At 49.8% G+C, this 24,582-nt stretch overlaps 1 protein-coding gene across 3 annotated transcripts in view; it reads right to left on the reverse strand.

Moving 5' to 3' along the window:
- The window catches only part of PLD1 (phospholipase D1), a 106,889-nt gene that overhangs the window by 55,306 nt on the left and 27,001 nt on the right, over positions 1-24,582 (reverse strand). For all 3 annotated transcript variants that reach the window (XM_075003621.1, XM_075003619.1, XM_075003618.1), the window contains exons 3-8: positions 24,123-24,250; positions 23,642-23,787; positions 22,618-22,726; positions 22,084-22,149; positions 10,038-10,096; positions 8,513-8,605 (exon numbers count right to left, since the gene is read on the reverse strand). In XM_075003621.1, coding sequence (XP_074859722.1) covers positions 8,513-8,605; positions 10,038-10,096; positions 22,084-22,149; positions 22,618-22,726; positions 23,642-23,787; positions 24,123-24,250 — 601 coding nt within the window. The remainder of the gene's footprint in view (positions 1-8,512; positions 8,606-10,037; positions 10,097-22,083; positions 22,150-22,617; positions 22,727-23,641; positions 23,788-24,122; positions 24,251-24,582) is intronic.

A 24,582-nucleotide genomic window follows, 5' to 3' on the forward strand; every position in this document is an offset into this window, starting at 1 on the left:
AACTCCATAGCCACAATGAATAGTAACAGAGAAGCTACGTCTACACGGGGATGCTACATCGAAATAGCTTATTTCGATGTAGCGAAATCGAAATAAGCTATTTCGATGAATAGCGTCTATACTTCCTCCAGGGCTGGCAACGTCGACATTCAGCGTCGACGTTGGGCAGCACTACATCGAAGTAGGCGCTGCAGGGGAGCGTCTACACGCCAAAGTGGCACACATCGAAATAAGAGTGCCAGGAACAGTTGCAGACAGGGTCACAGGGCGGACTAGCACTTCCCGGGCAACAGCTAGCCACGCCCTTAAAGGGCCCCTCCCAGACACACGCAGCCTGCACAGCACGTGGTCTGCAGAGCCACAGGCATGCACACCCCGTGGAAGCAGCAGCAGCAGCCGCCGCCAGAGGTCCACACACCCGCCCCTGCAGGAGTAGTGCTTGCCCTGCTTAGTGCCATGCAGGAGGAGGCTGATCATCTTTTATTTGTGGAAGAGGAGCTGCCCCCAGGGGATGAGGAAGCAGCCCCAGACCTTGCTGCCCTCCCAGCCCCCCGCCCCACACACACCGCCGGCTGTGGAGCTACCCCACGAGCACGGACTGGTGGGAGCGGTTGGTGCTCGGCAACTGGGACAACGACTACTGGCTCCAGAATTTCCGGATGAGCCGGCAGACATTCCTGGAGCTCTGCCAGTGGCTCACCCCTGCCTTATGGCACCAGGACACCTCCATGCGACGTGCCCTCACTGTCGAGAAACGGGTCGGCATCGCTGTCTGGAAGCTGCCCACTCCAGAGAGCTACCGATCCGTAGGGCAGCAGTTCGGTGTGGGCAAGGCCACTGTCAGGGCTGTCCTCATGGAGGTAAGAGAACCCGGGGGGGGGAGAGCCCTGGGGTGGGGAAGCCCTCGGGGGAGCCTGGGGGTGGACAGCCAGACACACCCTGCACACCCCTCACTGGTGCTCTCTCATGTCCTTCCCCTGCAGGCTGTCTGCGCAATCAATGCCCTGCTCCTCCACAGGCTCGTGCAGCTTGGGGACCCAGATGCTGCCATCACGGGGTTTGCCAGCCTGGGCTTACCAAATTGCTTTGGGGCTCTGGATGGGACCCATATCCCCATCCATGCCCCGGAGCACAGCGGAGGACGCTTCCTCAATAGGAAGGGCTACCATTCTGTGGTCCTCCAGGCCTCGGTGGACAGCCAGGGCTGCTTCCTGGACATTTATGTTGGTTGGCCTGGCAGCACCCACGACACCCGGGTGTTCAGTAATTTGGGCCTGTGCCGCTGGCTGGAGGCGGGGACCTACATCCCCCAGCGAGAGATCCCTGTGGGGGACACCACCATGCCCCTCTGCGTCGTCGCAGACGTGGTGTACCCCCTCCGGCCCTGGCTCATGCACCCTTACACGGGCCATCTGTCAGCCAGCCAGAAGCGGTTCAACACGCGCTTGAATCATGCGCGCCAGGTGGTCGAGCGCACTTTCAGCCGCCTCAAAGGGCACTGGAGGTGTCTCCTCACCTACCTCGATGCAGGCCTCACCAACATCCCCCAGGTTGTGGGCGCGTGCAGAGCACTCCACAACCTGGTGGAGAGCAAGGGAGAGGCCTTCTTCCAGGGCTGGGCTGTGGAGGCTGGCAGAGCCGACGTCCAGCCACCCGCTGCCCCCAGTCACCAGGTTGACCCTGAGGGGATCCGGAGCCAGCAGGCCCTGCAGGCCCATTTTGACCAGGCTGTGGGGTGAACGCTGGCAGGGTCAGCTGTGGGCAAGCTACCCACTGCACCCCCCACATCCTCCACAACACTCCCTGCCCCCACGCCCACACCACAGAGCACTCGAGAGCACAACCCCCCACTTTTCTTTGAAATAAATGGAAATGTTGTTTCAAACCAAACAGTGCAACCTCTTATTAACACAGAAGAAAAGGGGGGAACTATTTACATGGGGGGCAGCTACCAAAACAGGGGTCCAACAAAAACTATGTACAAATGGGGGATATGTACAAAGGCGGGGGGCCACGTCCTCAGCCCCCGCACCCTAATGTCCAGTGCCCGGTGTTGGGGGGCGCGACCCTCGTCTCGGCCGGAGCCCTGGTCGAGGCTGGGTGGGGGCCGGGAGAACTGGCAAATGTGGCCGGCCGGTGTCCGCAGGCCCATGGTCCCCCTCAGCGGCAGGCCCCAGGGTGGCAGACAGTGGAGGGACGGCAGGCGGAGCGGCGGGGGGGGCCAGGTGTTGCGCTATATGCCCGAAGGTGTGCATGAAGGCCCCCCAAGCCTCCTGGCACCAGGCCAGCGCTCGCTCTTGGAGCTCCAGCCGCAGGCGCTGCTCCGACACCTTCAGCTGACGCCGGAGGGTCGCGAGCAGCTGGGGGTCCATGGCCGTCTACGGGTGGGCTCCTCCGTTGGCCTCGTCCTGGGGCTGGTCGGTGCTCTGCCAAGGGGCTGGCCTGCTGGGATGGCCCCGGTGGGCTCTCCGGGACCACAGACACCTCGCCGGCGCTCTCCAGATCCTCCGATGGTGCAGCTGCGGAACACGGGGGGAAGAAGAGTGAAGACAGCCGTTAGTGTGGGCCCTGACCTGTGGCCCTTGTCCCCCCACCCCTCTGCTGCTGGTTCCCCATCCCCATCCCCCGGAGATGCTGCTGCTGCTGATGGGTGGCTGATGGGTGTTCCCCCCGCCAACGGGGCACCCTAGGCTCCCGCTCCCCCATTCCCCAGGGATGGGGCATGGTGCTGTCCTGCTGGGGGGCAGGGGCTGATGCACTCTTCTGAGGGACATGCCACTGCTGTCCTTGGGGCCATGGTCATCTGGGCATGTGGAGGGCCCTGGTCATGTCTCTTGTCCCCACCCCTTAACCCCGGGGTTGTGCACCAGGCGGGTACATACCTGATGGTCCGCTCCCACGGTCGGGGGACACCCACTGGGTGGATGCCCTGCTGGAGCTGTGGGACGGGAGGGCGATGCGGAGCCCCCCGTCACTGGAGGAGTCCCCTCCTCCTCCTCCGGCATCCCAGGGGTGGGCTCCTGGGGGGGCCCCTGGGGTGCAGGGCTTGCCTCCGGGGCAGACTCTGTCTCCGGGGCCTGCTGGGGCTCATCGGCCGAGGTGTCAAGAGTGGCCAGGGGGAGGAGGTGTACCGGGGGCCCAGGATGGCCCTGAGCTCCCTGTAAAAGGGGCAAGTGGCGGGGGCGGCCCCAGATCGACTGGCCGCACCCCGGGTCCGGGCATAACCCTGCCGCAGCTCCTTAACCTTACTCCTGACGTGGTCAGGAGTGCGGGCAGGGTGACTCCGGGCAGCCAGGCCCTCGGCCAGCCGAGCGAACGCATCCGCGTTCCGCCTCTTGCTCCCCATTACCTGGAGCACCTCCTCCTCGCCCCAGAGCCCCAGCAGGTCCCGGATCTCGGCCTCCATCCAGGAGGGGCCCCGCTGCCTCTTCCCTGGCTGGCTGCCAGCCTGGGAGCCCTGGCCCCCCTGAGGGAAGGTGCCCTTGGGGCGCTTGGGCAGCTGGCTGGCTGCCATCAGTGCAGGGTGGTGTGCTGCTGGGAGACATGCAGGCTGAGCACGTGGCAGTGCTGCCGCCTGCACGCGCTCTCAGCTTCCTGCACAGGAACGCAGGGGTCGGGGAGCTTTAAGGGGCTGCTGCACACGGCCACCACAGAGCTCAGCAGCTGGAGAGAGCGTCTCTCAACCCCTCAGCTGATGGCCGCCATGGCGGAACCCACTATTGCGATGTTGCGGGACACGGATTGTCTACACGTGCCCTACTTCGACATTCAACGTCGAAGTAGGGCGCTATTCCCTTCTCCTGTTGGGGATAGCGACTTCGATGTCTCGCCGCCTTACGTCGATTTCAACTTCAAAATAGCACTCGCCACGTGTAGACGTGGCGGGCGCTATTTCGAAGTTGGCACGGCTACTTCGAAGTAGCCGGCTCGTGTAGACGCAGCTAGAGGTGGTAGCGTTAGTCTGTATTATAACAAACCAAAACAGCAGTGATGGAGCACTTTAAAGACTGACAAAGTGATTATCACTGAATAAATCATTTTGTTAGTTTTTAAAGTGCTACATGTTTTAGCCACAAGGCATTATAACAAAACAGAACAGCAGACATGTACCACTTTAAAAACTAACAAGATGATTTCAGTGATGAGCTTTCATGTGACAGATCCACTTCACAGATGGACTTATCATGCTTTTGCATATGTTCAATGATATGAACAGTGAATTAGAATGAATAGACCCTAACATGCAAAAAAGACTAAATCAGGTTATAGAGAACTGCTACTTGAAGTGAAGCTGTTCTATGAAAATAAATGATTTCAGTGTAACAGGGTGGCACTACATTGAGAGCAAGCTCTATGCGTTATGTTTTCATACTAAACTGAAAGGGGGTTTTGTGACGTGATTAAGGACAGTCATTGATGGAGGAAAGAGCTGGGAATTACAACACCTCAATGCAGCATTTTAAATACTTGAGGCTGAAAAAAAAATTAGTCCTGGAAAGGCATGGAAAATCTGACTCAGGATAATTTTAGTACTTAAGGAAAGGCACTGGAGAAACTGATTTAAGAATGCGGAATATGGGACAGTCATGAAACATTTGCCAAAAAAGAAAACAGTCTGAATAATTCACATTTTGCTTTTTATTAATCCAAATAGGAATGACTCTAAAAAGTGATTATAAAACCAGAACCTTCTTAGCAAGTCTCCTTCATATGTGCATATCAGTGTACTTTATAATAAGGACATGTCTAAACTTGCCATTTAAAGTGCAAAAAGCCCTTTTTTGCATAAAAACTGAGGCCCACTCTACTCTTGCCCTTTGCTGTGAAACTCAGAAATGTCACTGCAAAAATAAAATCTTCTCCATGACAGGCATGCAGCTAGTATCAGTATTGCTTTTGCCGAGACGTGCAATTAAAGACACGTTCTTCCTATTTACCTAGCTTTTAGCAGCCAGAGGATATCCCACAGTGCTGAAGTGATCACTCTGGTCAGCAGCTCCACTGCCAGGTAAGCAGACAACCCTCCCTCCTCTTGTAAAGCACTGGGAATTTTGAAACTCCCCCGCCTGTTTTCTCAGAAATGCTCATTTATCTGGCTTATCACTTGTCAGCTCAGGGGAGGAAGCTTGGGGGAAAGGGTGGAATGGGAGTAAGATGAGGGCAAAGCAGGGGCAGGAGAAGGCGGGGGCCAGAGAAGGGGTGAAGCCTGGGAAAGGGGAGGAATGTGCACAGATCCCGGGGGGAGAAGGGCAGGATGGAGGCAGGGCCTGGGGCAGAGCAGGGGTTGCCCTGGGCCCTGCAGCCCACGAGGGACAGCCTGGTTGGGGAGAGGACTAGGATGTGCACAGGAACCCAGGATCCCCATAGTTACCCGCCCTTCCCAGAAGGCCCATTATCAAACAGGAGAGAGCTGCTCTGTTGGATAGCTGCCCTCTTTAGGTGTTGCCTTAAGATAACAGTATTTAGTGGAAAAAATAGTAAACAGAATTTTCAAGATTGCTAAGGTTAGCCTGCTCCCAAAACTTACAGTCGCTCTACTAAGTTACAGTCCAAAGGAAGGTATTGAGTCAGGGAAGGACCCAGTTATGGCATAGTTACTTCTAGCAACCATATGTAGCCCTACCTCAATTTTGGGAGAAGGACAGACTCAACAATAGCCGAATGGAGAAATCAAGTCTGAAAAAAAATTCTTTCAAGAAGAAAAATGATAGGCCCTTTTATGTCAGGTCAAGTGGATTTTCTAACATGTGGACGCCACTTTTGAAATCTGAACAATGGAAATGTTCAGTTAAGGATATGAAAAAGGAAATCTGTAAGACGTGTTAATACTTGTCTGGAAAATTCATGCATGATAAACACACACAAGCTGTGTCTACACGTGCACGTTACTTCGAAGTAGCGGCACTAACTTCGAAATAGCGCCCGTCGCGGCTACACGCGGCGGGCGCTATTTCGAAGTTAACTTCGACGTTAGGCGACGAGACGTCGAAGTCCCTAACCTCATGAGGGGATCGGAATAGCGCCCTACTTCAACGTTCAACGTCGAAGTAGGGACCGTGTAGACGATCCGCGTCCCGCAACGTCGAAATTGCGGGGTCCTCCATGGCAGCCATCAGCTGGGGGGTTGAGAGATGCTCTCTCTCCAGCCCCTGCGGGGCTCTATGGTCACCGTGGGCAGCAGCCCTTAGCCCAGGGCTTCTGGCTGCTGCTGCGGCAGCTGGGGATCCATGCTGCAGGCACAGGGTCTGCAACCCGTTGTCGGCTCTGTGTATCTTGTGTTGTTTAGTGCAACTGTGTCTGGGAGGGGCCCTTTAAGGGAGCGGCTTGCTGTTGAGTCCGCCCTGTGACCCTGTCTGCAGCTGTGCCTGGCACCCTTATTTCGATGTGTGCTACTTTGGCGTGTAGACGTTCCCTCGCAGCACCTATTTCGATGTGGTGCCGCGCAACATCGAAGTTGAACATCGACGTTGCCAGCCCTGGAGGACGTGTAGACGTTATTCATCGAAATAGCCTATTTCGATGTTCCTACATCGAAATAAGCTATTTCGATGGAGGCTTCACGTGTAGACGTAGACACACACACACACACACACACACACACACACTAGGGGGACGGAAGAGATTTTTAAACTCAGTTTCTAACCATTGTTTAGTGAACTGTGGGTCTTTCCAGACACCCAGAATACACTTAGAAAAAATCCAGAAACGTCCCCCATTCCTTATTCCACTGCTCAGATGAAACACTTGCTTCTTTCTCCTCTATACTTGCCATGCAGGAGAACTGTGCTCCTTTGCAGAGGTTTGTACTGGGAGCAGGAGGTCAGGCAGGAGCAGACAGCCACAGCATTTGAAGGAGCACTGGAACTAGCATCATGCCATAGAAAAGGGGTTTTTAACGAATGTATGTGGGAGGGTCAATGACCAAATGTGCTGTCCTTAAATAGATAATAAACTTGTTTCCTCTACTCTACTGATGGCTGCAGGTGATTGGAGCCATTACTTACTTTGGATGGATTTCTGCCTGACAGGCACAGCCCTGATCTAAGCACAGTGTGTAACATTCCTCTAGTCCACCATTCCATTGGAGGATCCCTCCAGTGTATGGGGGGCAAAGAGTGGGCTGCTCACTAACCTCGGTTAGGCTGGTACATTCAGCCTCTTTCTCTGTGCCTGCCATCTCTGCTGGGTGGTGCAGGGGTGGGGGTGAGCCCCCTCTGTCACTTTTGGAGTTATGTACACATCTAGATCAGGAGGAACAATTAGCTCCACTGACTGAGGGAGCACAGTTAAGCCAGTTTACCGCGTGAAGTGGCACAGGTATGAGGTAGCTTCTTACGCCTTCTTTCTCTCCCAGTCCTGCTTCATGTAACCAGGAAGCACATGGGCATAATCTGGCCTTTTGTCTCTCTTTCTTACATCCATTAAACTGGATCAAAAACTGCCATCCAGTAATCCTCTTCACAACCTCCCAGCTCAGGCCTCTGAAAGACTTCTTTCAAAACATGTTGAGGGAAACACAAAAGATGTGACGTGTTTCTCCTTAAAGTTAACTGCATCAGAGAGAATTCTTTATTGTTGTGATTCAGGTCTGATTTGATCCACTGGTAAATTGAGCCTGCAACAAAGTTTCAATTAATAGCTCAGTGGTTTGAGCATTGGCTTCATAACCTGGGGCTGTGAGCTCAATCCTTGAGGAGGCCATTTAGGGACTGGGGCAAATAGATGCCAGGGATGGTGCTTGGTCCTGGCACAAGGGCAGGGGACTGGACTAGATGACCGCTCAAGGTCCCTTCCAGTTCTAGGAGATGTGTATCTCCAATCATATTTGGGTTTTTTAATTAGAAAGGTATGGTAAACTGAACAGAAATGTCTACATGCAGCACACTACAACAGTCTGACACAGGAGAGAGCAAGGTCTGACTGGATTGCAGTTGATGAGGGATGAATGCTAGATAATCCCACTTCACATGGGGAGCTCATATGTAATTTCTGTTGTGAATGAAACACTGGAGAAAAACCAAAGCCATCCTGAACAAAAAAACTCCTATGAATCCATAAGTACCTCCACTATCCCTGTTTTTGTTGAAATCTCAGTTACAGAAAGAACGACAGTAAGGAAATGTGTAGGAAAATACGAGTGAGCCTATTATATTCAGTAAACTACTAAGACAACTAAATTTATAACTCTACTAAACACCAAAAATCATTGACTCAATAGAGAGGCAGGTTTTATGTCTCACTGCAACAAAATGTAACCCACCGTGACTGCTAAAATGTTAACTGCTCGCTTCATTATGAATGGTTTCCTGCAATGGGTTAACTCCTTATACACTGTATTTAGCTGTGACTCTCTCATTACCTTTCCTAGACTTGAAGAAGGGTTCTCTGAAGCACGAAAGCTTGTCTTTTTCATTAACAGAAGTTGGTCACATGAAATATATAAGGCCATTCACCTTTTCTCTCTCATAAGTAAAAATGCCACCCAAGAAGACAACTCCACCTGCTACAGTACCTTTTGGACCATCGATAGCAGACCCTTCCTTGCCCACAGCAGTTCAAACCGGGTATTCTGTGGCCCCCAGATCTTTTCATGATCATTCCTTCTCTGAAACACACGTAAGGATGACAAAGAAACATCAGATTTGATACGTGCATGCACATCTTATTAATTAGGCCTAGATGAAGATACATGGACTGGAGGAATTTTACCTGGGAGGTACAAAGGTCAGGGCAAACACAGCACTCTAACATGTGTCTGACCCCTTTCATCCCAGTGGGTGGGGTGGTATGAGTAAACTGGAGCAGGAGTGGGTCACCTCCTCTGTGTCTATTTCTAGATCATCTCTTGCATTCTGTGTGTCTCAGATACTTCAACTGCTTCTCAAGCAGTGGGTGACTTGAACCTAATCTATTCTATATCCAGAAAATGAACTGAACCCATGGCCACAACAGTGATATTGTTATAAATACCACACCAGCAATAAAGGGGCTAAGGGTAAAGTCTCAGCTTACAAATATACTGAGGGCAGGTCAAGCAATGCTAGGGATTTGCATGGAGGTTGGACTGGACTGGTATGACGGTGAAGATGCACCTAGCATGCAAAGAGGGAACAAGCAACACCAGGGAAGGGCAAGGATACAGAGTGAAGGCGATGGAGGACTAGGTGGACAGAAAATACTTTCCCCAGCACTTGTCTGGAAAAGTGAGACTTGCCTTTATGCACAGTAGGAATATGTGAGCACTAACAGCTGCAGTGCACGCTGAAGCACTACAAGTCTTTAGTGTGAGAATATGAATGTGGTGTGGAGCTCTTAAAGCAGAGAGAGGGCCCAGCACAGAGAGGACTCCATTACTACTTCTCTTTCTTGCCCACTGTCAAGTCCTTCCCCATTTATAATGCTGGGTACCTGGAATCACTGCATTTCAACACCTAAGTCTTATCCAAATTACCCGAAAAGAGGTTTCACTGCTGACTACAAGGACATGTACAAAATCAATAGACACTTTTGGTAGTAAACAAAACAATACAGTTTCTATTTAACAGTACTCAAAATAGAAGGCAGTAAGAGTCAAACCCACACTTAAAGAAACTCAGGAAATGTTGGGAAGTTTAAAGAAAAAAACTGACTGTTCTTGATTTCAGTGCACTCTTTTAATCTTGTAGTAGCAGCCCATTGCTAACAGGTCACCATTATACAAGGAATAAACTAAACTGTGACGTAAGCTCGCTATGATAGGGACTGTACATTGTTGTGGTTGTTTGCACTGGACCATTTGGTGCAACTCCAGTCTGATGAGATGAATTTGGCCCTGTGAGTCTGGCAATGAGATGTGTTTTGCCTTTCACATTCATTATCATTTCCCAGAGCTGCCATGTCCTCTTGTGAATAATAATACGTGGTTAACATCTGCAAGATAAGATGTTCCCAAATAAATAGCTAGCTCTGCAGGAAAGCTAATTATTTGGACAGTTTCTCTTTATAAAAACATGGGCTTCATTAATGTAACTCACACAAAGAAATGACATTTAACTTACATGCCTTTTGGTCCTAGATCATGGATAAATGACAGCTGACTGACACCAATGAATTCCACCTGGAAAATAAAAAGTTCCCCATTATTTATATTTTGGACTCCCACCAATCAGTTTGTTTAGAAAAACAGCACGGATAGCAAAAACAGTTCATCAGCAGGAAAAGGTGGGAAAGGCTCTTCAGGGCTCAGTCCAAAGCCCACAGAAGTCAACGGCAATCTATGTGTTTTGGATCCTGCACGTAACCCAGACAAACAAAATCAGAGTCTATGGGGTATTATATACAGTAGACCCTCAAGTTACATGCGGGTTCCATTCCACGCACCCTTGCATAACCCGAATTTCCCATAAGTGGGGCTCCGGCTTTCTCCCTGATGGAACACACGTTCTGCAGCTGGGGAAGCAGCAAAAAGATAAGTCCTGGGGTGAGGGGGCGGGTTAAGCCTGGAGGTGGGTTTGGGCCATGGGAGGTGGGGGGGCGGTTAGGGCTGCAGTGGGGCAAGGGGTGGAGTTGAGCTGGAGCTGTGCACAGGCGTGGTGAGCTGGAGCCCTGCTTGGGTGGTGAGCCAGGCCATGGGAGGTTTGAACCAGGGCCACTTGCAGGGGGTTTGAGGCAGAGCGCAGGGGTGTTGAACTGAAGCTGCGCGGGGGTGGGGGGGGTTGAACAAGGGTGGCAGGCTGGAACTGGAACTGTGTGCAGAGGGTTTGAACCAGGGCAAGAGAATGGAACTGGAGCCAGGCTCAGGGGTTTGAACCGAGGCAGGAGAATGGAACCAGGGCTGTGCATGGGGGGGTTTAAACCAGGGTGTGGGGGCTGAGCCTCAGCTGCACATGACGGGTGGTGAGCTGGAGGCAGAATTGGGGGTGCGGGGGGTGAGCCAGCAGGGGGGTTGAACTGGGGCCAGAGAGGTTAAGCCGGAGCCATGCCTGAGGGGTGGTGAGCTGGTGCCAGAGGCAGGGTGGTGGGGGTGAGAAGGAGCTATGCATGGGTGGTGAGGAGAGCTGGGGGTTTGGGCTGAGCCGGGGACATGCAGAGCTGGGAGAATGGGCCAGGGCTGGGGGAGGGGTGAGTTAAGCACAACTGGAAATCGTGCTTTTCTAGGATTTACTATAGGAATTGGGGTCAGCTGCTTACGAGCGGGGTTGCATACTCTGGGGTCATGTACTCTGAGACCTTATTGTGCCATTATTTAGAGGGTTGTTAAGGACCACTGGAATCTTCACCTGTAAGCCACTGATTCAAATTCAGTTCATGTCAGTAGCACAAAATTAACCATCTTTTGATAAGTGTTCGGTGACCCATGAGAACTGAAAATCAATCCCATAGCACTTTAAAGACTAACAAAATAATGCATTAGGTGATGAGCTTTCGTGGGACAGACCCACTTCTTCAAATCTGGAGACAGAGCTGTACTGGAAATGGTGCTGAAAGTGAACTGACATGATGACTATATAGCAGAGAGATACAGACAAAAAAATTGGAATGAAAACTGACATCAGACACATAGGACAGAAGGGCAGAGTAAAGAGTAGGGAGAGAAAATTACTTACTGCACATGTAAATTAAGTTAAGTGACTTGCCTGAGATCACTATGAATATTAAAGGTGGGGAAGCTGTCTCTGAAGTACATAAGATAATTGCTATCTCTATTCAGACCAAGTCACAAAGTATTGCATTTGAGCATAAATTCTACTTCATGTTTCCCTTTGTAATCTGGTGTTAAAGTATCTTTGTTTTAATTTTAAGCACTGTTTTAGATTTTTACTTATTGAAAATTTTCAGTTATGTGAAATTATAGAGGTCATCAGACAGTAGATGTTGAAATGTAAAAAGTTAGTTTTATAAACTGTTAACACAGTCTATTTCATGTCCAATCAACAAATCATACCTGTTTTTACTATTCATTTGCTAATCCATTTTAACAAGTCTAATTCAAATAGCTCAATCGCTGGATTTTACTTCTATGTTATCAAGCAGACTATCCTTACTTTATCCTTATATTATTATTATATTATTATTATTATTATTATTGGACATGTTTTCTCAGCAGTCTGTACGTGTACAGTGAAACTCACGCTTACCAACATAGGTCAATACAAATCTAATCCTTCCAAGACAGCAGGAGGTCACTATAATACGGTGGTCCCTTCTGGTTTTAAACTCTGTGATTCTATGCTCTAGGTTAGCACAGCCACAGAGATGAATAAAAGGGCTCCTTTTCTCACTCATGGCCATAGTGCCCAAGGATACAAACTGGTAGAGGCCATATCAATATACAAGATTTTCTTATGGTTTCATCTTTTTATGAGGCAGACAGAACTAGCTGTTTCATGCTTTTGTTCCCAAAGCTTTACATTCACATATTTTGGCTAGAGGCCTGCCGATGGAGGGCAGGGGGCGGGGAAGGGAGACAACTGCATAGGGGCCCTGCAATTCAAAGGCGCCTGGAGCTTACATCTGCTGCCACTGCCCCAGGAGTAGCAGCAACAACTGGGAGCTCTGGGACCCTTTGAAATGCCATGGGAGCATAACCCTGCACCTCTGCCCGGCTTCTCAGGGCCCCGCCTCTTCTGCCCAAGGCTCTGCCACTTCCCGGGCATGGAGTCCCTCCCTGCACATCTTATGCCTGAGTCCACTGTCTGGCTATCTTTTCCTGGTACCTATGAGTAGCCCATCTTTTTCTGAGTTAAGACTCAGTCTCTTAGCTCTGGGGGCAAATTTTCAGCATCCTCTGATTATCAGCCTTTCAGGTTAGGCTCCCAAACACCAAGGCACATAAAAGCACTAGCCACTTTTTGAAAATCTTGGCCATTTGCTGTGAAATGTAACTAGGTTGTTCTTTGGGGAAGAGAAAGTGAGAGGCTAACTCTGTTGAAAGGAAGAAAATAAACCTAGGTAGAAATTACCACTCAGATGGGAACATAATTTAGTTGTTTAAATTTATTGCTGGGAACCACTAGATCAAAGGCAAACATGTTCGGCGTTGCAGCTGCCAGTCCTATCCCCCCAACTGGTCCTTACAATGGTCTCCATGGTAACAAACACAGAATCACATTCCTCGTTGACTGGTTTGCTGCTGATCTCTACGAATGAGATACATATGAATGAGATCTGTGAGGACAAACTCAACCCTGGGATAGGTCTGTGTGCGCACAGTGTCTGACCAAATCCCGTATTCCACAAGAGCTTCAGAAGGCAAAGCATGGTCCTTTGGCCTCAATCCTGCGAACACATAATCCTGCTATTTTTAATGCAAGTGAGTAGTCACAACTAGACTTTCATTTGATTATCCAAATATATAAAACCAAGTAGGTAAGTATTTGCAGGAAAGGGCCTTTAATATAGAAAAATCCAGCAGATTACAGAAAAAGTTATTACACGAAATGGAAAAATATAATGATGTGATATTGTTATTAATATTATTTTATTAAATACTTTTACTGGTAAAGCGCCTTTCATCTAAAGATCTCATAATACACAAAGGAAACAGAAACAGAGGATTGCAGGATTCTTTCATCTCTTTTACAGTTGAATTCTTACACTACCCAGCTGCTGTTGTGGTGACCAGACATCCCTCTCAGGTTTCATAGTGATCTGTAGCAAAATATTTTAACTATGAGATGTTGGGGGATGGGAGGAGAGAATGAAGTTTCAATGATACTGGCTACGTCTACACGTGCATGCTACATCGAAATAGCTTATTTTGATGTAAGGACATCGAAATCGGCTATTTCAGTGAATAACGTCTACACGTTCTCCAGGGCTGGCAATGTCGACGTTCAACGTCGACGTTGGGCAGCACCACATTGAAATAGGCGCTGCGAGGGAACGTCTACATGCCAAAGTAGCACACATCGAAATAAGGGTGCCAGGAACAGCTGCAGACAGGGTCACAGGGCGGACTAGCGCTTCCGGGGCAACAGCTAGCCGCTCCCTTAAAGGGCCCCTCCCAGACACACGCAGCCTGCACAGCACGCGGTCTGAGGAGCCATAGGCACGCACACCTCGAGCAACGCAGCCATGGACCCCCAGCAGCAGCAGCAGCAGCCGCCGCCAGACGTCCACCCAGCTGGCCCTGTAGGAGCAGTGCTCGCCCTGCTCCATGCCATGCAGGAGGCAGCTGAGCACATCCTTGCCACATAGGAGGAGCTGCCCGCAGGGGAGGAGGACGCAACCCCCAACCCTGCAGCACCCCGCCCCCCCGCCCCATACAGCACCGTCTGTGGAGCTACCCCACCAGCACCGACTGGTGGGAGTGGCTGGTGCTCGGAGAGTGGGACAACGACCGCTGGCTCCAGAACTTTCGCATGAGCCGGCAGACATTTCTGGAGCTATGCCAGTGGCTCACCCCCGCACTCAGGCACCAGGACACCGCCATGTGGCGTGCCCTCCCAGTGGAGAAATGGGTCGGCATCGCTGTCTGGAAGCTGGCCACTCCAGACAGCTACCGATCCGTGGGCCAGCAGTTTGGCATGGGCAAGGCCACTGTTGGAGCTGTCCTCATGGAGGTAAGAGGACCCACGGGGTGAGGGGGAGGCAGCCCTGGCAGGGGAGGGGGACCCTGGCAGGGGAGGGCAGGGGAAGGGAGGGGAGGGGGGCCCTGGCAGGGGAGGGCCACACGCACCCTGCACACCCCTCATTGGTGCTCTCCCATGTGCTTCCCCTGCAGGTCGACCGCGCCAGCAACGCCCTGCTCCTCCACAGGCTCGTGAGGCTTCGGGACCCAGATGCTGCCATCGCAGGCTTTGCCACCCTGGGCTTCCCCAATTGCTTCGGGGCTCTGGATGGAACCCACATCCCCATCCGCGCCCCGGAGCACAGTGGAGGACGGTACTTAAACAGGAAGGGCTACCACTCAGTGGTCCTCCAGGCCTCAGTGGACAGCCGGGGCCGTTTCCTGGACATTTATGTGGGCTGGCCTGGCAGCACGCATGACGCCCAGGCATTCCGAAACTCGGGCCTGTGCTGCCGGCTGGAGGCGGGGACCTACATCCCCCAGCGGCAGATCTCTGTGGGAGACACCACCATGCCCCTCTGCGTCATCGCAGATGCGGAATACCCCCTCCAGCCCTGACTCATGCACCCTTACACGGGCCATCTGTCAGCCAGCCAGGAGTGCTTCAACCTGCGCCTGAATCACGCGCACCAGGTGGTAGAGTGCACATTTGGGCGCCTCAAAGGGTGCTGGAGGTGTCTCCTCACCCGCCTTCATGCGGGCCCCACCAACATCCCTCAGATTGTGGGCGCGTGCAGCACCCTACACAATCTCGTGGAGAGCAAGGGGGAGGCCTTCTTTCAGGGCTGGGCTGTGGAGGCCGGCAAGGCCGATGTGCAGCCACCCGCTGCCCCCAGTTGCCAGGTGGACCCCGAAGGGACCCAGGTCCGAGAGGCCCTGCGGGCCCAGTTCGAAGAGGCCGCAGCGTGAACGCTGGCAGGCCCCCCACTGCACCCCCCCATCCTCCACAACACTCCCTGCCCCTACACCCACACCACAGAGCACCCAAGAGCACCCCCCCCCACCTTTCCTTGTAAATAAAAGCAGACATTTGTTCGTCAAATCAAATATCTGTCGAACTCTTATTATTATTATCAAGACTAACTATTTACAGGCAAAATCAAACATATATATATGTATTATAAATAAGGATAAGATGAAAGGGGAAGACAAGGAAGGGGAGAACTATGTACATGGGGGGGCAAACATCAGCATAGCAACAGGGGTCTAATATAAAAACTATTTACAAAATAACATTAAACTGGGGGGAATATATACAAAGGGGGAGGGGAGGGCCACGTCCTGGGCCCCACACCCGCTAATGTCCAGCACTGGGGGTGGGCGGCCGCGACCCACGCCTCGGCCTCAGCCCTGGCCGGGGCTGGCTGGGGGCCGGGCGGACTGGTAGATATGGCCGGCAGGTGTCAGCTGGCCCCAGGTCCCCCTCGGCGGAAAGGCCCTTGGTGGCGGGTGGCGGTGCGATGGCGGACGGCGCAGCGGGTAGAGCAGCGGGTGGAGCAGGCAGGGTGGGCGCAGCGGCGGCCAGTGCGGCATGGGGGGCCAGATAGTCGGCGATACGGTCGAAGGTCCGCATGAAGGCCCCCCATGCCTCCTGGCACCAGGCCAGCGCCCGCTCCTGCAGCTGGAGGCAGCGCTCCTCCACCTGCAGCCGCAGCTCGGCGACCTCCAGCTGCCGACAGTGGATGGCCAGGAGCTGGGGGTCCGTCGCCGTCGGCTGGTGGTGCTGGGTCCGCTGTCTTCCCTGCCTTGGGGCTGGCCTGGAGTGATGGCCCCGGTGGGCTGTCCAGGACCACTGACACCCCGCCGGCGCTCTCCGGTCCTTCCGATGGTGCAGCTGCGGAACACAGGACGGGGGGAAGAAGAGTGGAGACAGCTGTTAGTGTGGGCCCCGAGCCTTGGCCCTTGTCCCCCCACCCCTCTGCTGCTGGTTCCCCATCCCCGTCCCCGGGAGATGCTGCTACTGCTGCTGATAGGTGTCCCACCCCCTACCCCCAGGGGACCCTAGAGGTTCCGCTCCCCCCAGCCCCGGGGATAGGGCATGGCACTGTCGTGCTGGGGGCGGCGGGGGCAGGGGCTGATGCACTCTTCTGAGGGACATGCCACTGCTGTCCTTGGGGCCATAGTCATTTGGGCATGTGGAGGGCCCTGGTCATATCTATTACCCCTGCCCCTCAACCCCGGGGGTGTGCACCGGGTGGGTACATACCTGATGGTCCACTCCCACGGTCAGGGGACACCCGGTGGGCGGACACCCGGCTGGAGCTCCGCGATGGGATGGCGATCCGCAGGCCAGCGTTGCTGGAGGACTCCTCCTCCTCCGGTGCCCCGGGGGTGGGCTCCTGGGGAGGTCCCCGGGGTGCGGGGCTTGCCTCTGGGGCGGACTCCGCCTCCAGGGCCTGCTGGGGCTTATCGGCCGAGGTATCAAGAGTGGCCGGAGGGGAGGAGGTGTGCCGGGGGCCCAGGATGTCGCTGAGCTCCCTGTAAAAGGGGCAAGTGACGGGGGCGGCCCCAGATCGGCCGGCCGCATCCCGGGCCCGGGCGTAACCCTGCCGCAGCTCCTTCACTTTACTCCAGACATGACCCGGGGTGCGGGCAGGGTGACCCCGGGCGGCCAGGCCCTCGGCCAGCCGAGCGAATGCATCCACATTCCGCCTCTTGCTCCCCATTACCTGGAGTACCTCCTCCTCACTCCAGAGCCCCAGCAGGTCCCAATGCTCGGCCTCCATCCAGGAGGGGCCCCGCTGCCGCTTCCCCGCCTGGCTGCTGGGCTGGGAGCCCTGGCTCCTCTTGGGGGGGGTCCCCTGGGGGCGCTTGGGGAGCTGGGGGGCGGCCATCACAGCAGGTGGGGGTGTGTGGGCGCAGAGGAGCATGCCAGCTAGCCGTGTGGCAATGCTGCTGCCTGCACGCACTCTCAGCTTCCTGCACAGAAAGGCAGGGGGCTTTAAGGGGCCGCTGCACGTGGCCACCATCGAGCTCAGGGGCTGGGCAGAGCGTCTCTCAACTCCTCAGCTGATGGCCGCCATGGAGGACCCCGCTATTTCGATGTTGCGGGACGCACAACGACTACACGTTCCCTACTTTGACGTTGAACGCTGAAGTAGGGCTCTATTCCCATCCCCTCATGCGGTTAGCGACTTCAACGTCTTGCCGCCTAACGTCGATGTTAACTTCGAAATAGCGCCCAACACGTGTAGCCGTGACGGGCGCTATTTCAAAGTTGGCACCGCTACTTCGAAGTAGCCAGCACATGTAGACGCAGCCACTGTAGCAAGAGAGTGGGGGAAACCCAGTCAGGACAGTAACAGAGATAGCTGTGCTAGTCAATATACTATCAAAACAAAAAAGCAGTCCAGTAGCACTTTAAAGACTAATGAAATAATCTGAAGAAGTGGGTCTGTCCCACAAAAGCTCATCACCTAATAAATTATTCTGTTAGTCTTTAAAGTGGTACCAGCCAGGACAGATGAGTTGGAAGAGCAAATGAACTGTGAAAATGAAACAGCTGCAAGGTGGAGAGACAAAACACTTTTAGCCATCTTTCTTCCCTACCGATCCCTGCACCTACGATATATTTAGAGAAGATTTTCAGAAGATTGTTCAGGTGACATTGACTTTATAGCTAGGATTCGATAAGATAGGATTGACTTTCAACATCGACATTCACTTTGTAGATAGGATTCAGCAGTTTATTGTTTGCTTTTCATTGCAACTCTCACCTTTTTTTTTCTCCAAATGGTTAAACAAATAGCTCACTAGTAGCTCTGGCAACATAATAATACACTATATTCCCAGGGCTCAGAAAAACTCTGTTCTAGGATAGGATTCCAGTTTTGCCATATACAGAAAAATGGCTTTATATTAAACACAAGTGTAAACATTTTTTCTTGTTCACTACAATTCTATGTTCAAAAGCCTCAGTCTTGTAATCACATCTGGTAGTATGGAGCTCTGCCTGGCTTCAGGGGTCTGCCTTGGCAGATCCAGTTGCAAGATTAGAGCCTTAAATAGAAACCATAGTTGGTTATGTGAACTGTTCTTTAATTGTATAGCTCTGAAACTCATTCAAGGCTTATCTTGTAGCACTTGTTTAACTTAAAGTGTAATTTCAAACTGATTTCGTAAAGTCAGTGCAAAAGGCTGAACGGACACTTATTGGTTTAACCTGAGTTTATTTGGGAATCTTTGAACTATCAATCTCATGTGCGTCCTGATCCAAAGGCCATTAGAGTCAATGGAGTCTTTCTATTTAACTTCAAATGAAGCCCATAGAAATGGCTTTACAGGGTATTTGAGCCATCCAGTGCCCCAACTACCTGTCTCTAACTATCATGATGTACATGAAGCATATACACAGCCAGCCACCAGCTCCATGTTTGGTACCCCGCCACCACAGAGCAGACACAAATATTCCATGAAGAAAAATCTGAAGAGACAGCTGAAGTTTCCCACTTTGGGTTATGTAGTTAAAGACCATGTCACATCACTAAATAATGTTTAGGTGCATTCTGCTTCCCAGTTTACAGGCAAAACAGACACAGGCTGTATATTCACCAAATTATGTAAGTTCCTTGACATCCCACAGTGCTTCAGAGCTCTGAGCTCCACAACAAGGGTGGAAAGAGCTGCTGGTTAGGTTTGCCAAGGTCAGACAAGCCAAGCCAATTGTCTACAAATGAATGAAACATACAACCCACAAATACAAAATAAAAACATTGCTGGAATGAATGGAATGGTCCAGATCTGTGGTTAAAATACCTCTAGGGGACTAGATTAGCAGGAGGAGGATCCTCACAAGAATCAGGGGGCAATAAATCATACGGGTCGCCTGACCTTTATGAATCACTCGAGTTAGCTCCTTGCCTGAACTTGCAAAGAATTCAGCTGGAGACATCTATAAGCCAAAGACCTATCTGGACCTGAGCCTGAAGATCAGAGGAGTCTAACACATGGGAGCCAAAGTTTACACAGAACAGCAAAACAAGCAGCACACCCCTCCATTTTCAAGCAACAGACTTTTAAAACACAAGACCAGCGACACACCCACACTATTGTAAGAAGGACAGACACCAATCCAAGGTGAACATCAGAAATCTGCAGCTGTGTTTCCAGTCCAAGAATGAGAGCCACAAATAAATTAATACATGTTCTGTTCCTAGCATCTGTCTTTCCCCGGCAATTTCAACAACCGCAATACGAAACTATGCGGCCAGCATCATGAGGAAGGTTCTCACTAAATGCCTTGCAGAAGCCAAATCCATTGAAAGCCACCCTCGATATTCTGTAAATGTACATACAGAACGATCTCTGTCTCCAATACCTGGGGACAGAACAGAGCTGTACTGGAGGAAGATGGGATAGAGAAGCACAACTGTTCAGGGTCCTTGGGCTTCATATGGAGAGGGCGCAGACTGCAGAAGGTACACGTTGGGTATTTCCCCCCAAAAGCCATGTTCCCAACCAGGAACTGACCAAGAAGTTCTGACATCGTTCGTTTAGTGGACAATATCTGAGAGATCTAACAAGACAATGCTTGCACACGGGCAAGTGGCAAAAATAGTTCCAATTTTGTGTATTCTGAATTAAATCTCCCACTCTCATCATACACCACTGGCCAGAACTGCAGAGCTTCTCTAATGGCAGCCATTTGAGGTACGACCATAAGAACAGCCATACTGAGTCAAACCAAAAGGTCCATGTAGCCCAGTATCTTGTCTTCCAAAAGACGCCAATGTCTGATGCCCCAGTGGGAGTGAACAGAACAGGTAATCAATGAAGGGATTCCTCTCTTGTCATCCATTTCCAACCTCTGACAAACAGAGGCTAGAGACACCATTCCTATGTATCCTGGCAAACAGCCACTGATGGAGCTAACCTCTGTGAAATCATCAAGCTCTTTTTTGATCCTTCTTAAAAGTCCTGGTCTTCACAACATTCTCTGGCAAGGAGTTCCACAAACCTACTGCGCGCAGCATGAAGAAAAACTTCCTTTTGTTAGTTTAAACCTGCTACCCCTTAATTTCATTTGGTGACCCCCTAGTTCAGGTGTAGATTTCCCACTGTAACTGTAGCACATTGGCCAACATGGGAGAGTGATTTGGCTCAATAAAACTGATACATTTGGCACAGGCAACACTGAAACAATATATGTAGTATTTGAACAAAATATACAGCGGTCCAGACATTTGCAGCACAGAAACCGAAGACAATGAAATTACTTCAGAAGGGCTCAAGGAAAGCTTCTCTTTGCCAAGCACAAAATGAGCAGATATATCCCTTAAAATTGCAAAATTAAGTCTATGTCTCATCGTAAAACCAAGCGTACTAAATTGTTGTGTCTTGCTCTGAAGGATAAACTGCCTCTGCTTATTCTGTAAGTTTTGCAACAAACCAGGAATGCACCAATTTTTGCTGATAATACAAAAGAAAACCAATATATGGGGGTGGGGAGAATGGGACATAAGTGGCAACGGCAGTGGAGTGTTATTCGTGTACAGCTATGGCCTCTACACTCTCCCCCAGCTGGCGCGTAAGAAATGTGAGCAGTCCCAGAGGAGAAACTCTATGGATATAGTGTGGCTCTCAACAGATAAATGCTTGTGTAATATGGGCCAAATTTTGGCTATAGCCTGAATCGGCTGACTTCAATGAGGTTTCATAGGAAGGAGAAAGCACCAGTGCTCCCTGTAAACTGACTGCTTGCATGGCCCCTCCATGAGAATTCAAATGCAGCCCAGCTGATTAGCATAGTGGCAGCATGTGTTTCTACCAGTGGTGCACATCCGCACATGCACATGAACTTTATTCTGCACGTGGTGGGAAAATATTAGAGGGAATCTTGATTACCGCCCCTCTAGGGATGGGGATGTGTTACTTGGGAAAGCTCAGTGGTTTGGACATTGGCCTGTTAAACACAGTGTTTTGAGTTCAATCCTTGAGGGGGCCATTTAGTCTGCGGCAAACAGATTAAAAAAAAACTGTCAGGGATGGTGCTTGGTCCTGCCATGAGGGCAGGCGACTGGACTCGATGACCCCCTGAGATCCCTTCCAGCTATAAGAGATGTTTAACTTCCCCTCTTATTAATACCAACACAAAGCTGCTGAAGTCAAAGAGATGATACGTGATATAAACCAGAGCACAGTTTGGTCACAATTCACAAGAGTCCAAAAGTGAAGGTAACGTGCCACATAACAGAAACCTTAAGTGTTTAGTCATTGTAACCTCCAACCTAACATCTTAAATGTTATACAGAACTGATAAGAAGCCAGGTGTATTACACGTGCAATGCGCTGTCTGAATGAAGGTAACTTTACCAAGCAGGTTGTCACACAGTGTTGTAACTGTGGCAACCAAATAACCTGCCAGTATAACTTTTGTTTGGTAATAATCAGATTTATATGGATGTTGGAAAAAACATTTGCTCTAATAAAAATAGTTGTACAAGGCTTCTAATATACATCCAGATTTATTTCTCTCACTTGAGCACTTATACATGAAAAGAACATTCATTTGTTACTTAAGCCATTGTACTTACTGTTCCATGGTAGTTTCTGTACATGGGCATTTTTAGGAGCTTTGTCAGGTAGTCTTCCAGTTGTTTCTACAATGCAAGCATGACAACTTTAGAAAGGATGGAGGGATTACTGTAAAAATCTAACTATATAGCTACAGGAAGTCAAGAAGATAATAAAAACCTGATGGAATGAGAAAATAAATATACACACACCTAGCACATCCTCCACTGTCCCACAGCCTCCCAGCAAAGGAGACATATCTCAGTTCTTGGCTGAGTTAGTGCCCCTTGAGGCAGTTTCCTTCCCCTTTCTGAGTAGGAGACAATCTGGATTGAAGCTTGGCAAAATTTCAATTCACCAAGCAGAAGAATTTGCCAGTAACAAAAAGGAAGGCACGGGAACTTGGTCAGAGCACAGCTCTACAAACTAACTTCCAACAGAGGAAGTCAAAAAAGTCTCAAGAACAAGATGGACAGCACAACACAGCAACAGCCTGTTCTACCAGCACACCCACATGTCTGAATAGAGTCTTTAGAAAAATGAAGGACATTTACTCTTCTACTAGAAAAATGTTCTTCTCGGACCATATTCTCAGACGAGCGTGGCAGACTTGGCATCTGCCTCGTTTCTCCCCGTTTGATAGTTTGTCTTCTAACAGTGTGGCTGGAAGAAAAACAATCCCAAATTATTTGTCTGATCAGTAGAACATGACCGTATTTTCCTCTGACAGAAGAATCCTGACTGTTCTATTTAAAACTTTATTACAAAATGAGGGACAGGTAGGGAGAAAAATAAGGGGAAGTGTAAAATCATCTAACAAATCATTGTGTACAAACCCATTCAAACTAAAATCCAATGTTAAAAGCAGAACATATAAGGAAAAATTCTCCTTTGATACAGATGGCCACAGATCCACTGACTTCAAATAAGTGTAGTGTATTTGAATTTGGACCATGTTCTTGGACTATTATATTTCATTAATTCTTAGTCTTTCATATCTCTGACCCTAATAAAATCCTTACTCTTGTTTCCTCTTCTGCCCCCTAGCTTCCTAAAGTCTTCTCAGCCCAATCGCCAATTATCTTTTTGTATCACTCCACCATTCAGCCCTTTTCCCATGGCTCTGTGTTTGGAACTCCGTCCCAGTCTTTGGGTTTAGTCCTGCCAGCTGCTAAGCCGCCTCATTCAAATCACTGTTGATCTGAGAGTTCAGTACTGATAGACAGGAGCCCTTAAAGGTAAGAGACTACTTGGTGGTATCGATTTTTAGGCACAGTGAACTAATAATTTCAATAGGAAATTATGCTTAAAAACTAACCGTGCAAAATTTCCCATGTGCTTTCTACATTTTGCAAAACAGAGCTCACTGACTCATTCAGATTAATGCTGCTTACTATTATGTTGATTTTGAGGCTAATTCCCCCCTCATCTATACTGGGGTAAATCAGGAGTGATTCTTGGAAGTCAATAGTGTTATCTATGTGTGCTACAGGTGTAAATAAGACAGAATCAGACTCTTTGCTTCTTTTCAATATTCTATGGGCCTTCAGCCATATTTGCACTGTACAACATAGTTACCTCCTTGTAGGGATTGGAATTCGTATGAAGGCTTTGTATCTCAGCAGTTCCCTGTGAAAATCTTGAAAGTGCTTGAATTTTCTTTTCACTTGCCATGTAAATTCCCCATGTGTGAACTCAATAGTATAAACATTTGGACTTGGAACCTACAGGAAAGAATTGCACCAGTGTTTCACTACTCAGTGGGTAATCTGCATTAAATCTTCTATCATTTATAATTTTTCTTATTTAAAAGACATAGTCATTTCTTATGACTTTTAGTTACAATTTTTATCGGGCTCTAAATCGAACAGGCAAAGCTTATTCATATTGTTCTTAATAGAATCATTCCCATACAGGCTTATTCGAAGTTTCTAAAACCCATTACCTTATTTACAGAAAGTTAAATGTGTGTGTGAGACGTTAACATGGTAAGAGGAGCATGACATGAAAAATGGGAGTAGAATTTAAAACAACATTCTGATAACATACACATTCTGACCTTTTTTGTTGAGGTAAAGCGTTCTACTTCCAGAACTCGGACTTTAACTGGACATCCAATTAGATAGGTCTGTATATGAGGCTCTTTGAATCCCTGTGTGTTATAAATTGCAGAAAATGGGATGCCCACTGCAAATGACCAAAAAATAGTAATTAGCTTAACACTATTTTGAAACTATGAATAAGGGCATAATAGCCAACAGATAACATAACAAGTTAATGATGACTATAAAAAAATCTTGAAGTTATGTAGTCTTATTTTTCCCAGTGCATCCAATGCTTCATTCAAACGTACTGCATCTAAAGTCATAGAAGCTTTCACATCAAGTGATCAGATATTACAAGTTCAAATGCCTCGTGTAGCACTTCCTTGTCATAAAATAGGGGGTTATCTTGAGAAATATAGTAAAACCTCAGCAGCTTGCACATAGGTAAGCGATCTACTCTATAATTCATGCACC

Source organism: Carettochelys insculpta, chromosome 10 (assembly GCF_033958435.1).
Source record: "Carettochelys insculpta isolate YL-2023 chromosome 10, ASM3395843v1, whole genome shotgun sequence".
Lineage (NCBI taxonomy): Eukaryota > Metazoa > Chordata > Testudines > Carettochelyidae > Carettochelys > Carettochelys insculpta.